Source organism: Triplophysa dalaica, chromosome 23 (genome assembly GCF_015846415.1).
Source record: "Triplophysa dalaica isolate WHDGS20190420 chromosome 23, ASM1584641v1, whole genome shotgun sequence".
Lineage (NCBI taxonomy): Eukaryota > Metazoa > Chordata > Actinopteri > Cypriniformes > Nemacheilidae > Triplophysa > Triplophysa dalaica.
In genome coordinates this window covers 9,146,665-9,161,541 of record NC_079564.1, presented here as the reverse complement: position 1 = coordinate 9,161,541, position 14,877 = coordinate 9,146,665, and the positions used below count along the sequence as shown (strand labels likewise).

Genomic DNA, 14,877 nt, shown 5'->3' with positions numbered 1-14,877 from the left:
ATTATGCATTATACTCGATCTCAATCATTTTTCGATACAGGTTGGTTATTGCAGGTTACCTCCCCTTCAACTGTCAGTCTCCTAAGAGGTTCATTTCAAAATGGAGCGGCTGTTTTTATACATCAAATCAAAGAGAAATAAGAAAATGCCGCGGGTACTATTTTTCTCTTTCAAAATTCCATTTCACTCGGAAATGCGTCAAAATATGGAAGTAAAAACGATCGCAACTTCCGGTTCACAGGGACTTGAAGTACTTATCTTTACATGGTCTGAAATCAAATGATGCCAAACTAACTTTTCCAGTGAAATCGTACCCGACAGCTCACATTATAAGTTATTATTTTGAACTTACAGTTGTGAATCAGGACAACATAAGAGTTTTTAATACTGCCTTTGATTTACTCGCTCAATAACTGAGCAATGTTTATTCATATCAAAACCTAAGACAGTGAAAACACACAACCTCCTCTTACATTTAATTTCAACTGTTGGCATGCTAAGTAGATGAGATGCTATATAAAAGCACTTTGATAGTCACACAAAGGATTATTTTGAGCTCTAAGTGCAAACAAAACCCGAACAATGAATCTAACCAATGATCGAATTCCACCAGTGTCTCAGTGGGAGTTCAAGTCTTTAAAGTAAGGGACACTTAGCCCAAGAGAATTGTGGGCCAGTCAGGGCACTTCCTGTGTTAAAGGGGGGGGGGGGCAGGGTGGTGCAGATGTGAGCTCATAGATAAGGCGGCAACCATAACACCCTCTGATAATGTTTTCCTGTTTGTGATTTTGGTTGCGCTGGTCCTCCATAATACCTCTTAACGGGATGTTTACCCATCAGGAGGGTAGACAAGCGTAATACACAGGGTACAGAAGGAATCAATTTGTTTAATGGGGAAATCGAATCTGTCATTTACTGGGAACTAAACAGATCTTAAATTATTACTTCGGTTATGCAGGAAGTAAACACTTTAAACAGGACATTCTTAACATGTAAGTCATATCATTGAGCTGCAGTTTTTCAAAATGGTCAAGTAAAATTTTTGTTTAAGCTTTTGTATGGTGTTCATGTCACAAATACAGGCATTGAAATTATGTACCAATACTTGACAGATGTTTACTTATTCTAGATACAATCCACACAGACAGCATATAGGCCTTTAGATGTTATTAATAATCTTATTGATCATCTGTTAAATCACATTTATGGAAAAAATGTACTCAGATATAAGGGAAGTATTTTTACTTTATTCAAGTATCTGTGCTTCATGAGAGTACAGATCCTGTAGGCTATATGAGACCAGTTTGTTTTTATTGCACTTTTTTCCTTATGTTGTTCCAATTGCTTCCATTGTTTTCCTCATCTGTAAGTCGCTTACATGTTTTTTACCTTTAATACTAAAAAATATAGCACTTTCTCACTTTTAAAAGTAAAAAGTAAATATTTTGAATACACTGAATTAGCTGTTTGGAATGAATGAAAAAAAACTGAGAAAGAAAAATTTATGATATGGGTGGAAAACAAGTTTATCATATATAAATAAAAAATAACAAAACCACTCACATCAACATAAACTGGGTCCTTGAGAAAAAAATACATCAGAAAAAAGTCAACACACCAAAGCACCAGAAATATAAGACATCTTCTGAACGTTTTTAAAATTGTGGATATTTTTGGAGCTTTAAATATATTTTTGTATCAAAAAAATTTTGGGGAAAAAATATCTAATCAGTTTTATAGTAAACTTTGAAAAAGGGTCCAAAACATCATAGGATGGTTTGAAATGGGATATTCTGTAATCATAACTGGGCCAATTTTGCAAATTCACAATTGGAAAAACTGTTTAAAAGTCTAAATGTTCTTTTAAACTACGATAAACTTTAAACTGAGACTGCATACTCATGAATTGCATAGCTTTCCTGTATCTCAGTGGTAAGAGCATTGCGTTAACAACAAGGTCATGGGTTTGATCCCAGGGGATTGCAAATACTAAGAAACAAATGTATAGGATAATGCAATGTAAGTCGCTTTGAATAAAAGTATATAAATTCAAACTCATAAAATGTAAACTCAAAGCCACCTGCAGACACCATAACCACAGCGGCTTTAACTTCCCAAACAGGCAGATAGTCAGACAGGGCTCAGCTGGAAACTCTAAATCCATAAAATATCAAAAATGAGCTGAACTTCTCCCAACATGGGATGAAAACTCTGTTGAGTTAGGATGAAAGGGTAGAAATACACCTGAGCCTTAGAGGTATTCTCAGTTTCTCATTAAAACTTTTTGACTGGTTCTGCTAGCATCCATTGAACACATCCATGGAATATCATGAAACCTGATCTACAGCGGAGGAAGACTTCTCTACCCGACCTTATGTTCCTGATACATTTTACACTAACATGCTGGCTCTCAGCCAGACGGATATCAAGCGTGTGTTGTTGCCATTACTAATATTCTGCAAGTGCTCAGCGTAAAGGGCCAAAATAAGACCAGACATCCCCACAGAAACACCCCCACAGCTGCTCTTCAGCATATGCTGTATAGTTGTGTCCCCATCGGGGTGTCAACTGCTTTATACAGAAAGAGCTCATTGGTTAACCAGCTTCACCAGAAAAAGCATTTCCAAATTTATCAGGTGAACAGCGTGGTTCAAAACTAAGCCAAGTATGCACAGCATTTGAAATATTATAAATGTACTATCAGCGTTTTATAATGAGAAACTTACTCAGCAGCTGGTGGGGCAGAACCTGCAGACTTCTCTTCATGGTATCATGTGGTCCGGTTCCTCCTCCACAGTGCTCATGGTTCTCTACAGGACAAAAGAAAGTCAAGAGAATTTTTTTAAAGTGCTGAATTTTATTTTGTATATTATGTGGTGTAATATACTGATATGTCTCTTCTTAATATGCATACAGTGTACAAACAAGCGATTTAGAGATTGTACTACTCCAAAATGTAAACGATGTCAGATGGTCAAAATGTTGTCAAAAGTTTTTTATCTATATTGAAAAATTGAAATATGGTTGAAAAACTCCACATTTGTTTTAAGAGCTTTTCTATTTCCCTGACATTACATGAGCAAATTTCAAGTTGCATTAAGTTGAATAAAATGTGTTGGTTATTGCAATACCAAAATATGCTAAAATATCAAAACCATAGTCAAGGCCTTTTTATCTTTTGTTACATTTACAGCAACAGCCAAATTACTTTCCACGATCCACTTTGCAACCAACATGTGAGTCCTGACCCACAGTTTAAAACCCTATGATCTAGACAATCATTATTCCAGCTTTATTCCCCCATTGACACCTTCAAAGTCTTAGGAAACTGTCACACCGTTCAATGCAAATGAACACAAGCCCATTTTCTCTCTCCATCAGGGGATGAGTCTCTCTCATGAGTATGTTTATGCGTTTGTGTGTGTGATTGTCAAGGTGTCAAAAATGTCACTCTCATATCTTGTCCTTTGGGTATCTTGACTGCATCCTGAGACATATTGGGTCGATAAAGGATGTGAAATGAGATTTGTGCCCCCCCGGGGTCTAAGGACGTCTGAATCACATGCAAATCTAAATCTGCAGCGACCACCATACAATGACTACACCATTGATCCCTTTCCATAATCTATTCATTATGAGCTGAATGCCATTCTAAAGCATTGGATCAAATAGAACTGTTCCTCCCGTTTAATTCAAGCTACACCTAAACAGCTTTTGATCAACGCTGTTAAATCAATCAGTATCTGTTTGATGAGATGTTCTTGCAAAACAATAATTAAGGTGTATTAAATACAATAGGATGCTATAAGACATGTTTTGGCAACTGGTTAATGAATATTTGTGCAACTCATTCCCATTCAATTCAGTTCATTATATCTGCAGCCGGTACAACAGCACGGAGGTTATAAACCTGCTTCCCATTATCGTCTTCTCATTATAGTTCAACTCAGCCAACCGAGAAAATCCAACCACTGTGTGTTTCCTGACTTCTCAATCAATACACATCATGTCTCTCAATCAATAGACACACACACACTTTTGTGTTCTTCTGTAAATGCTTTTGGGTACGCGTGTGTAACAGTGTGGTCATTACAAAGTCATCGCAGGAAACATTTCTGATGTTTTTTCAGTAAATATGTGAACAAAACAATGTGTGAACTTGTGTTAGAATAAAATCCATTTATGATTCATGCCCACCTGCATGAAGAGGCTAAGTGGAGGGCATTTTACTCAGACAGAAGAAATGAGATGTAGAAAAACTTAAGCACGCAAAAATAGTTGCGACACAGAATAAATGTGTTGGGGAAAAAGTGCAATGAGTGCAAATACGAGTTAACTACCAAAGATGCGGCGCATGGATCTGTGCCCAATCGTATTTATTATTTAACATGCTGTGGGGTTTGTGCCTTTTTCTTAACAAACCACTGCATGGCAACAGGTACATGTGGAGAGCCTGCTTTGGTCACCATGGCAACCCTAACAGAAAATTATATTCAGATCTCATCACCTGTGAGAACAATCTGGACAGAATGAAACCTGACATCGAGATATTACCCATGTGTCTGTTAAGCCCTTGAGCCAACAAGCTAAGAAAACAACTCCTCCCTCCTGAGATGATGTTTGGTTTGTATTAACGCCCGGTGGTTTCCCCACAACGGGTCAGTTGTCAGACATCAGCTCTAAATTGTCTGTCTGAAGGACAGGGGTTTTAAGATGAGCCAAGGTCGTCTGAGATGCTGTAGTGATATAAAACTATCCGAGGACCCCCCTTTAGCCACTGCTGACAGGCACAGAAACACTTACAACTTTATGTTTTTTGTGTGGTATGCAGTTGGCTGCAGTATCTGGTGAAGGTGGTGAAGTTTTCAATTGTTCTTCAAAATACACATGCTTAAAACCCAATCTATAAAATAATTTGTAGAATAAAGAAAATGTCAAATTTCATGCGACAGGCGCCATGTACGGTGTGGACAAAATTTAAAATTATAATTAGTTCTAATGCATTTCTAATGTACATTGTCGTGTCACATCGCACTGGTCGTGTCCAGTGTTAGCTGCAAAAACATTTTAACAACCGATAGAATAATGTTATTGATCAGACTGTCGTGTTCAGTTTGGCTAAAGTAAATGAAAATTCTTAGTGAAGAATCAGATCCTTGAGATAAATTGTGAACCAGTCTGTGAAAACCCAGCTAAGATATTTTTTTGTGATTTACTGTTTACATAAAATTATCCAACATAAAGTAAAAATCTAACCTTGAGTTAATCCATGTCAAAAACTGAAATAATAGTGAAATTAATATTTGAAATCTAACTTTGTTGCTCATTGTCTCAGAATTTAATTTAGCCAATTTGAGGACTGGTTTTCACAGACTAGGTCACAATAAATAAAATGGCCTGTAGCAAAATTACTTCAGATTTTTGCAATTTGTTCAAATGTAAAAACTACCCTTGGGTGTAACAGTCAAGTAATATCTAAAATTAAATAATTTCTTTACTCGGTGTTATGTGTAGGCCAAGCAAGATTTCCATATAAGATATATATATATATATATATATATATATATAAATAGACACAAATAAAACAAATTTGAAAGAATACTGAAAACTTTTACAGTTGATTGACTTCTGAATCTCAATTGCTTGTACACCCTAAAATTATTGAAATGATTAAAAATGGGTTGTGTTATTGTTTTTATAAGGCTTTAAATGTATTTCATGTTCACTAATATATTACGCAAATGCAAAATATGACTACATTTACGGTACATAAACTCAATTCTGTGCGCACTCTTTGTGAGGTCATAATTGACTGAGGATACTTACTAATTCATTTACCATGACTTATTAATTCAATTAAACCAGAGTCAGCCTTACATCAACTACGTGGTTCATGACATCACATTCTCTGGGATTTTGCACACAAGAAGCTTATAAAGTCTTGTACAGTAAGTCTGCGATAAGAGTGTAAAAATAAAGAAGAGCAATAGATCCCATTTTATCCTAAAGGGATAGTTCACCCAAAAATTCAAATTTGCTGTTTATTTACTCACCCCCAGGCCATCCGTGACGTGAAATTTGGACTTGAGTAAAACAATAAAGACGATTTTTGGGAAAATCCGCAGCCCTCTGTGCATCATATCCTGGGAGTATATGGGGTCCACCTGTCTAAGAGTTCCTAAAGCACTTAATTCCAAAAAAGCGTCTCCCAGTGACATGATGGTGTCTTATAAAGCGAATCGTTCTATATTTTAGTAAAGCTGAACATCATTTTTAATAATATTAGCCATACTCTACAGCCTTTGCACACGTCCCGATCGTGATCTTCTTCTTGTAGTATTTTGTGGCCGATGGCATACCAGCATCTGGTGCCTTTAGTGCCACCTGCAGAAAGGGAGTGTTTAGCAACTGAGGCAATTTGGGAATTATGTGCCTCGGGAACTCTTAGACAGGTGGACCCCATATACTCCCATTATATGAAGCCCAGAGCTTCGATTTATCAAAAAATCTTCTTTATTCTTCTTTATTCAAAATGTGACCTACTTCACGGATGGTCTGGGGGGTGAGTAAATAAACAGCAAAATACAATTTTTGGGTGAACTATCCCTTTAGGTCTTGATGTGAAAATTAATTAGAGAGTACATATGAGATAAAAACAGCAACAACACATTCTGAGTAAAATATTAATATTAAAACCCTCTTGAATCTTGAATTAAATTACATGAAGTTCAAATTTAGACATAACGTTCAAATATTTACGAGCAAATGCTTAAACTAAGATAGCTTTATTTCATATGTCTACCTAATAATAGACAATGATTTTCTTTCATAGCAGGTCTTGTCTACCTTCTTCAGGTGTGTTGAGCTACTTTGTCTTTCTCACATGGTTTAAATAGCTCAGTTCTTCAACAAAAATATGAAATTAAATCTGGGAACGGGGTTTAATGTATCCCAGGATGATTCAATAAATAAGGAAGAACAGCACTAGCTGATAGTGGAGAACTAGTCCTGTGGTCTGTATTCTGCTGTTTCTATGATGGTGATCAGCGTGCAGGACTGATAAAGCCGTAAGCTTCTGCACGTCTTTCCTTTTTCTGTGTATGTTTGAGATTGTAGCGATCAAGCATGTGAAATGTGACACGCTGATAACTCACAAATGACCTCTCAGAATGTGAATGTGCACAGACGGTTGTTTGACATTTCATGCTTTCATAGTGTGTCATAGTCTTTCCATATTCAATTACTTGATTTCCAACATGAAGTAATGATGTAATAACTTAACTTGTAATAATAACTTTGTGTCGTTAGAAATATTAATAATTCAAGGTTCTACTAATCATCTTTATAATATTTTGTTGTTGTTTCACAAACATCAAAAGTCCACAGCATCGCAACCATCATACAGTTTTCAGTATCTCTACATCATCAGTAGTCATCACTATTAATTAAACCAACCTCATCCAATAAAAGAGACATGTTTCTATCTCAGAATAAAGATGATAAATTAATATATGTAAAATGATTCACCAGCCTGCACAATAACATCCCCCCTATGACCAGCACTATGTTGATAGCAGTTTGCAGCCCTGCGTTCTGCTGATTCACGACTGCTTCTCCAGTGGCCCTGATGGAGAGCGATGAATTGCAGGTGCTGCGTCACTCTCCCGGCCCCCGCAAGGCACGTAATCAATCAGCACCGTAGCTACACGGCCCCTCATAGCTGCAGGGCTCTGCACCAGGCCATTAAAAGTGCATTACCTTCCCAGCATGCCTTTCACGTCACCCACGGGAAAGGCAACGACACTCGCCACCTCTTACTTTAGTGGAGAAAGAGTGTCTAACACCAAACGCCTTCTTAAAATGATGTCCCTTCATAAAGGCACACGAAAACAGCACATTTTGGATCAATAGTTAAGAGCTAAATGAAACGTGGACAAAATTGTCTGGTATTGTTTTACTTTTGAAAACAAGGTCTCAATCAAACCATCCAAAATGGCCAAAAACGTATATTATGGCATGAAAGCTGTAATACATTGGTTATGGTAATATAGTTTGTTCAACTGGAAATTCAAACAAAAAATACAAATAATTTTAAATAATAAATAAAATAAACTTCAATACCACTTTTAAAGTAAATTTGTTTCCTTTACAACATCCTTTTCTAAAGTTAATATATATTTAAAAAATGTTAAAATAATTTTAAAATAAATATTTTTTCATCTTAAGAGTTCAATAAAAAGATTCCATACCCTATATAAGGCAATTTTTTCCCTTTTATACCAGTTTTAGTTAAAAAAAAGGAAAGATTTATTTAAATCTGGTTAAAGTAATTTGAAATAAAATAATGCTTTGAAAAAATAAAAAAAATCTAAAAATAAACATAAAACTTAAGCCTACTTTATTTCCGTTGTTAACCTTATTATAAAAAAAAAAATCCATTACTCTATGTTTCCTTATCACTCCCGAAGTCAATTTAAATAACCTAAAGCCTTTCACGAAAAACTTTTTAAAATCTATAGTATAAACAATACATTTAAGTCTTTACCGCTGCGCATTATATACCCTCATAGTGTACTTCCGACCGTCAATATAGGGATATCTAAACACTTAATAGTATGTTGATAGATCTTGGGTAAAGAATGTGTATCGAATATTCAAGATTTGCATTAGTAAGCTGTTTAGTAATTTAGAGTCTGTGTCACGACACACAAAGGTACATCATGTGTAGGTGTATGAATGAGTGTGGGTTTCTTGCTGTGTGAGTGTAATGATGAATGTGCCAGCTGTGATTAATGCAAAAGTCACTCTGGACAATCACAGGACTTGTCGGTTTGATGCTGTGTGGGTGATGTCTCTGAAAAACTGATGTAACTGAAACAACTCAAATGATTCACTAAGAGGAAACTTGAGTTGAAGTGAACAGAACCTGCCTGAATCGTGAAAAATTTGCCTTGAATGGGTGAGTCATTTACACAAAACATAATATACACTTGTATGGAGTATTAATTAGTGTAGGCTTTCAGAGAACCATTTGCAATTCGCTTTTTTCACGGCGTTACTCATATTCATGTGATAAAATGAGTTCAATGCATGTAGACACACTCTTAACATTCACATTGCAAAGCTTTATGGTCGGCACTGTATTGAAACTTAGCAACAAAATGAATTTTATAATATATCTAAACTCATTCATTCTTTAAAGTTAACTTAAAGAACACGTTCCCCACAATCCCATTTTTCAACCTTTAGTTAGTTTGTTATGTTGATGTTAGACCATAAATAATACCTGCAAAATGATAAAGCTCAAAGTTCAGTGCCAAGCGAGATATTGTCTTAAAAGAATTCGCTTTTCAAGGACTACAGAGAATGGCTGGAATGGATTACAGCCCTCTGCTTCCCGGGTATATGATGTCAATATTCCAAATGCTTTTAATAACTTCCAGCTACAGGAATATGCCAAAAAAGGGGCGAGGTCTTCATTAAAGAAGTGGAAGTGTAAACATTTGATTGAGTTACACGCTAAACCACTTTCACTTTCATCACAGTCCTACAGCTGGTAATAATAATTCGGCTACACATTCTAAGATAACCAATGGTCAAATTACAGCTTTCATGACTTTAACATCGGCTGTTAAAGCAGTTCTGTGTAATACACTGATATTGTGTGTGTGTGCGCTTACCTCTTAAACACTTCTATGAAGCGTCCATTGAAGTCCTGCTTGCAAATGTCTACTGGTCAATATGCTTGTTTTATTATCCAACTTGGGTCCAATATAAAAAGGCAAAACTAACGCTTCAGTTATTCGTGTTATTTAGTATAAACGGTCTGACGCCATTCGGTCCGGTGTCATTCCCCTCCCCATAGTAGGAAAAAAATTGCGATTTGCAAAGATTGAAGTTTGATAATGCACTAGGAGACCTCCTTTACACTTCGATCGATCTGCATGTTTTTAACTGATAAAGTGAAGTTGACGCCATTGTTACTGTTTATTGTTAAAGGTCAAAATTTATGAATACACGTGAGAGGGGCACCGCCCAATCACGACAGCCTGAGAAGCGGAAACCAATCACGAAAGACCTGGTCAACTTTACCAATCAGAGCGTTTCGGAGGCCTGGACTTTATATAGACCGGAAGAAATCCAGAAATTTTGTTAGAAGTGGGACAGCGATGAACAATAGTCTTGAAATATGTGAAATATAAAGCGTTTTTAGATTAGAGACATGAACATCGATTGTTAAACACCCAAAAAACATAATCAAAGCCTCTAAAACGGCCAAACAAGACGCCACAGTTTTATTACTATTTATGGTGGAAAATGGAACTCTCAATATGGCCGCTCTAGCATCAGAAGCTCCGCCTCACTGTAAAAAGAGCCAATCACTAAAGAAAAATGTGTGTTTTTAGCATAATTTAAGTATAAGAAACAGAATTTCTGGTATCATCAGTGTTCCACAATTCAAGTAGATATGACTAAGGGGGCTTAACTATATGCCCAGAGGCGTTGCAAACAAGGCAGCTGAGTACAGTGACTTCCCTAAAGGGACTTTGGTATTTCACACTTCAACTGTACTGGACTGACATAGAGGAAAGTGACATGTGAACGAAGGGAGCGACAAGCCATAAACAGATTCATAGTGCGAGTGCATCCACACTGACAGATTGTCATCTAGTCTGTGGTGTTTCTTACAAGATGAGCTGGTGTGTGGTTAACTGACACAGCAACTGTGAGACACACACAGTCTGGACAGTAAAACAAATACTTTATAAACGACTATAAGCACCATAATCCATCAAGTACATAAACGCACACATAAATGGGTCCAACTTTATCTTGAGTGTGTTTTCTACTTTGTTTTTATTCACGTGTGGTCCAAACTTTTAATTTAAACAAATTGAAATGAACCAAACAACTATCTGAACAAACCAAATTTAAACAGAGCAGAAGCAGCTATTGAAGGACCAAAAACATATAAACTGGACATTACAAAAGATACACTTCACAAGTTATCAAGTAAACCTTCAGATAAGCTTCATAGAAAGTGTTTGATGACCACAAGCAAAAACCAGTGGAAATCACCAGGATTGTCAGAACATCTGTACATTCCTGAACTGAGATAAATGATTACAGAGGCAGTCTGAAGTAACACAAGTTTAAATGAGGGGAAATTACACACTCCCTCCAATGTTCGACTTGAGCGGTCATGCACACAAAGACAAAACTACTAGTTGGCACAGACATGCTTGTCATGAGCATTATCTGTTGCTCAGAAAGAAATGGAGATAAAATATATTTGTCATCTAAATTCGGTTCACTTCACAAGACTTTCAACCATCACACTTATAAGCACAACCACAACTAATGATAATATAAAGAACAAGCTCCATAGAACTCTAGCAAAGAAAAATCACAAATGCTAATCACAAATTATCTAACTGTTTCCCTTGGACACAAAAATGTGTTCATCTGCACATTCTGTAATGAATTCCACCAATCTTTGGATTAGTCTTTTCAAGCCAGTATCAGGCCAAAGCATGTAATAGACACGATGGTCCACTTGGAAATGTGTGTCACGCTTCGCCTCCTCTAGGCGTGAACATGACATGATCAGTTCATTGCACTTGTAAAACTAAAACAATTTTATAAATAACCATTATTTATACTTATATAATATTATATATTTTAGAGGACTTGACCCCACTCTTAAGCTAAATCTTCCCACCTCCTTACGATAAATAGCAAATAAAAGTCTGCCACAGGCATTATTTAAAGAGTAAATATTAAAATGTCCTTAAAATGACATTTTATGCATTATGTAATGTTGCTGCGTGTGAATGTAAGCAATGTACCAAGTTGTAAAGCTGAAAGTGAACGAATAACAAAGTTATTGGCTTGGGAAAAAGGAGTCACCTCCGAATCAAGCGCACGTATGTCGTTCTAATTTCAGTTCTGGGTCGGATTTGTGTCCCTCCAATGCATGTCTACCTTCCAGTTGCGACACTGCACGTGGTTGTCCAATAAGCGCAGACTAGACCATCTGACCAATCAGATCAGAGTAGGATGACCGAAAGGAGTGGATATGACAAGCTGAATCGCCGAAAGAATGATTTGAGAGTCAGTCAAGAAGTAAGGTAACAATAACTACAAATAATTAGAAAATGTGTTTTTACACATTTTATGTACGAGTCATGTTGCACACGAGAGCCAATGTCATTCCACAATCGAAGCTGACGTTCTGGTGGCAATTTTTTAAATTGTACGCAAATGGATCCAGTTTAAGGGCGGACAGAGAAGGGGATCTTTGGTCTCAGAGCGCTCAGAATAATTGCACTTTTTGAATAAATAGCATCTGTAGCTATATCTGCCTGTTATGTGTTGTGTTTTATAATATATAATATACAAACTGTCAGGTTTAGGGTTCGGGTCGGATAACGTGCTAAAATGCGTATGCACAAAGTAAGGTACACGTCATGAATTATAAAAACGTTCAAAAATCTCACCGTACTGCTGACATTACTCCACCTTCATACAAAGAGTCATATTCACGCCTAGAGAAGGCACACTAACACGCTTTTTCGAGTCTGTTACACGCTTCGACGTGATACTGGGTTGTGCTGCATTGATCTTTAACCAACAACAATCATGATGATGATCAGAGAGCCCGTGGTTAATCATGGTTTGACCAGTGACTATTTCCAGCCCTACTGTCCCATTGGATCATATAGAGATTTCCTTCTAAGCTATGGTGTGATAACTCCATAGTGACTTTTAAATCACAAAAAGAATCACAAAAGGGATTTTTTGCACAAGGCAGAAGCCCACAGGCATACTAAAATAAACAAGGAGAATAAAGGAAGATAAAATACAGGAATGCTTCAGAAAGATGAAATTGCAGGACTGCCACCCACATGAGAGACGCATGAGACTAGTTTGCAATGCAGAGTCGGTTTTAGGTCCTCTGTGTTTACATTTTTAGAATCTCATTTAGGCGGTCAACAAGATGGTATTATTAAAATACATTATTTTGCATAATTAATCTCTTTGATGTCTTAGTTTTACAGAGAATAGGATTTGTCAGTAAATCCTGTTTCACAAATATTGTGTTTTCTGTGTTTCCATCAGGTGCTGTATACGCTTTTATAATTTATAAGGTCAGGGACAAAATGTGTAGCAGATCAAGATAAACAAGTGAATCTAAAAAGCTGATAATGTTTTTCTGTACATTTTGTTGTGGCAACCTAGTTCTACAGACATTGATCTGTGGTCAGTGTCTTTGTGCACAGAGGCTCCAATAGATCAATTCTTATTTGCAGGGTGTTTATGACCACATTTACTTTGAAACACACACGAAATGTAATACAAAGCCAAAACCCACAGTCACAACACAATAAATAAATCAATCAGGGTCCATCAAAGAAGAATTACAGCATACATGGTTTACACAATAATTGCGTAATAAAAGCTCAAATAATTGACAAAATAGTTGTAATAATACCCACTGTGGTTTTGAATTTACTGTACATTTGTATTATGTGCTGAATTGTGAAATTATACAACATCAAACTGACTATAACAGCCAAATACTATTGGTAACTGTACTTGATCATGTTTATCGGACAGCCAATTTAGGTTAATCCATGTTTTGGCTCTAAATGGCATGCTTAACCAGTCAAACACATTGATTATTGACTGTTGTAACTAAAGGATGGCTAATGGTGGTCCTCTAATCTGTTAGTCTGGGCAGTACATGATCATTTTTTATTCGCAGTTGACCTCAGAATAATGCAAAACTGGCTGTGTCTGTGTTTACTTTTTATTTACCTTGCTTAGATTCCATTGATTAATGCAGAAAATAAAATTTATTTACGAATATATTAATATGCATATTTCTAAAAGCAACATTATTTCAACCAGTCAATGATTCTAGCTTCTTAGTTTCTCTCTCATCCAACTTTGCCTCCCACATCCTCCATGTATCTTTTTATTCAACACTATTGCGATAATAGCAAAGAGCCTACAGAGATTTTTCTCTCTTCACTTAAACTCCGTAGCAAAGGTTGTCAAGGTTCCTCACAATATTCTGTGTTACCTTCTCCGAAGTATTTAAAGCACCCTTAAAATTAAAAGACACCCGACACAGAAGACTTTGAATAGATCTGAGACCATTGTGATGAAAAACAGAAGTTACACAATTTTTTTTATTATTATTGCTTCCTACCTTTTTTATGTATTGCCAACTTTAATCTTTTACAAGAATCCAGTGTTGTATTTTGTTTTACAGATGACTGGGTTTAAAAAATACACATCATATCACCTACACCTTTAGTGTGATGGCCAGAGACAACATGAAAATAACTCAAAAACTTCATCACAAACAAAATCACATATTCTGCAAATTACATCCCTTTAAACTAAAACTCCTAAAATTAAACCTTCCCTAAAACGAAAAGTCAGCACCAGCATCCCTAAGTGTCATCCATGGTCCAGCAAGGAAACTGGTGTTATTTCATCCAATTATAATTCAGCATCTGGCCCAAGCTCTGTCGCAATTGGCTGTTAGTCCAAAGCAGAAGTATTCACGTCCCCAGATACACACAGGAGCTAGAAAGGCTCCCTTGGCATTGTGGGTAAATGGAGATAAACAGTGATGATGTCTGGTGTGGTGGCCTGACACGGCAGTGGATGTAGCAGCAGGGGAGCTGACAACATATTAGTCCTCCCACACAACAAGCAAGCAGGAAACACAACAACACAAAAACATCCGAGTCTGTTTCTACCTGATAGACTGTCATATAAACAAATGCAAGGTCAATGTCAGCCTGAAAATTCAACCTGGGCTATAGTATTTGTGCCATGGATGTGAGTGATACATCATAA

General features: G+C 36.5%; 1 protein-coding gene across 1 annotated transcript in view; it reads right to left on the bottom strand.

Moving 5' to 3' along the window:
* The window catches only part of tmem108 (transmembrane protein 108), a 47,133-nt gene that overhangs the window by 13,770 nt on the left and 18,486 nt on the right, over positions 1–14,877 (bottom strand). The window contains exon 3 of the mRNA XM_056739104.1: positions 2,727–2,810. Within this exon, the coding sequence (XP_056595082.1) occupies positions 2,727–2,766 (40 nt within the window). The 5' untranslated portion in view covers positions 2,767–2,810. The remainder of the gene's footprint in view (positions 1–2,726; positions 2,811–14,877) is intronic.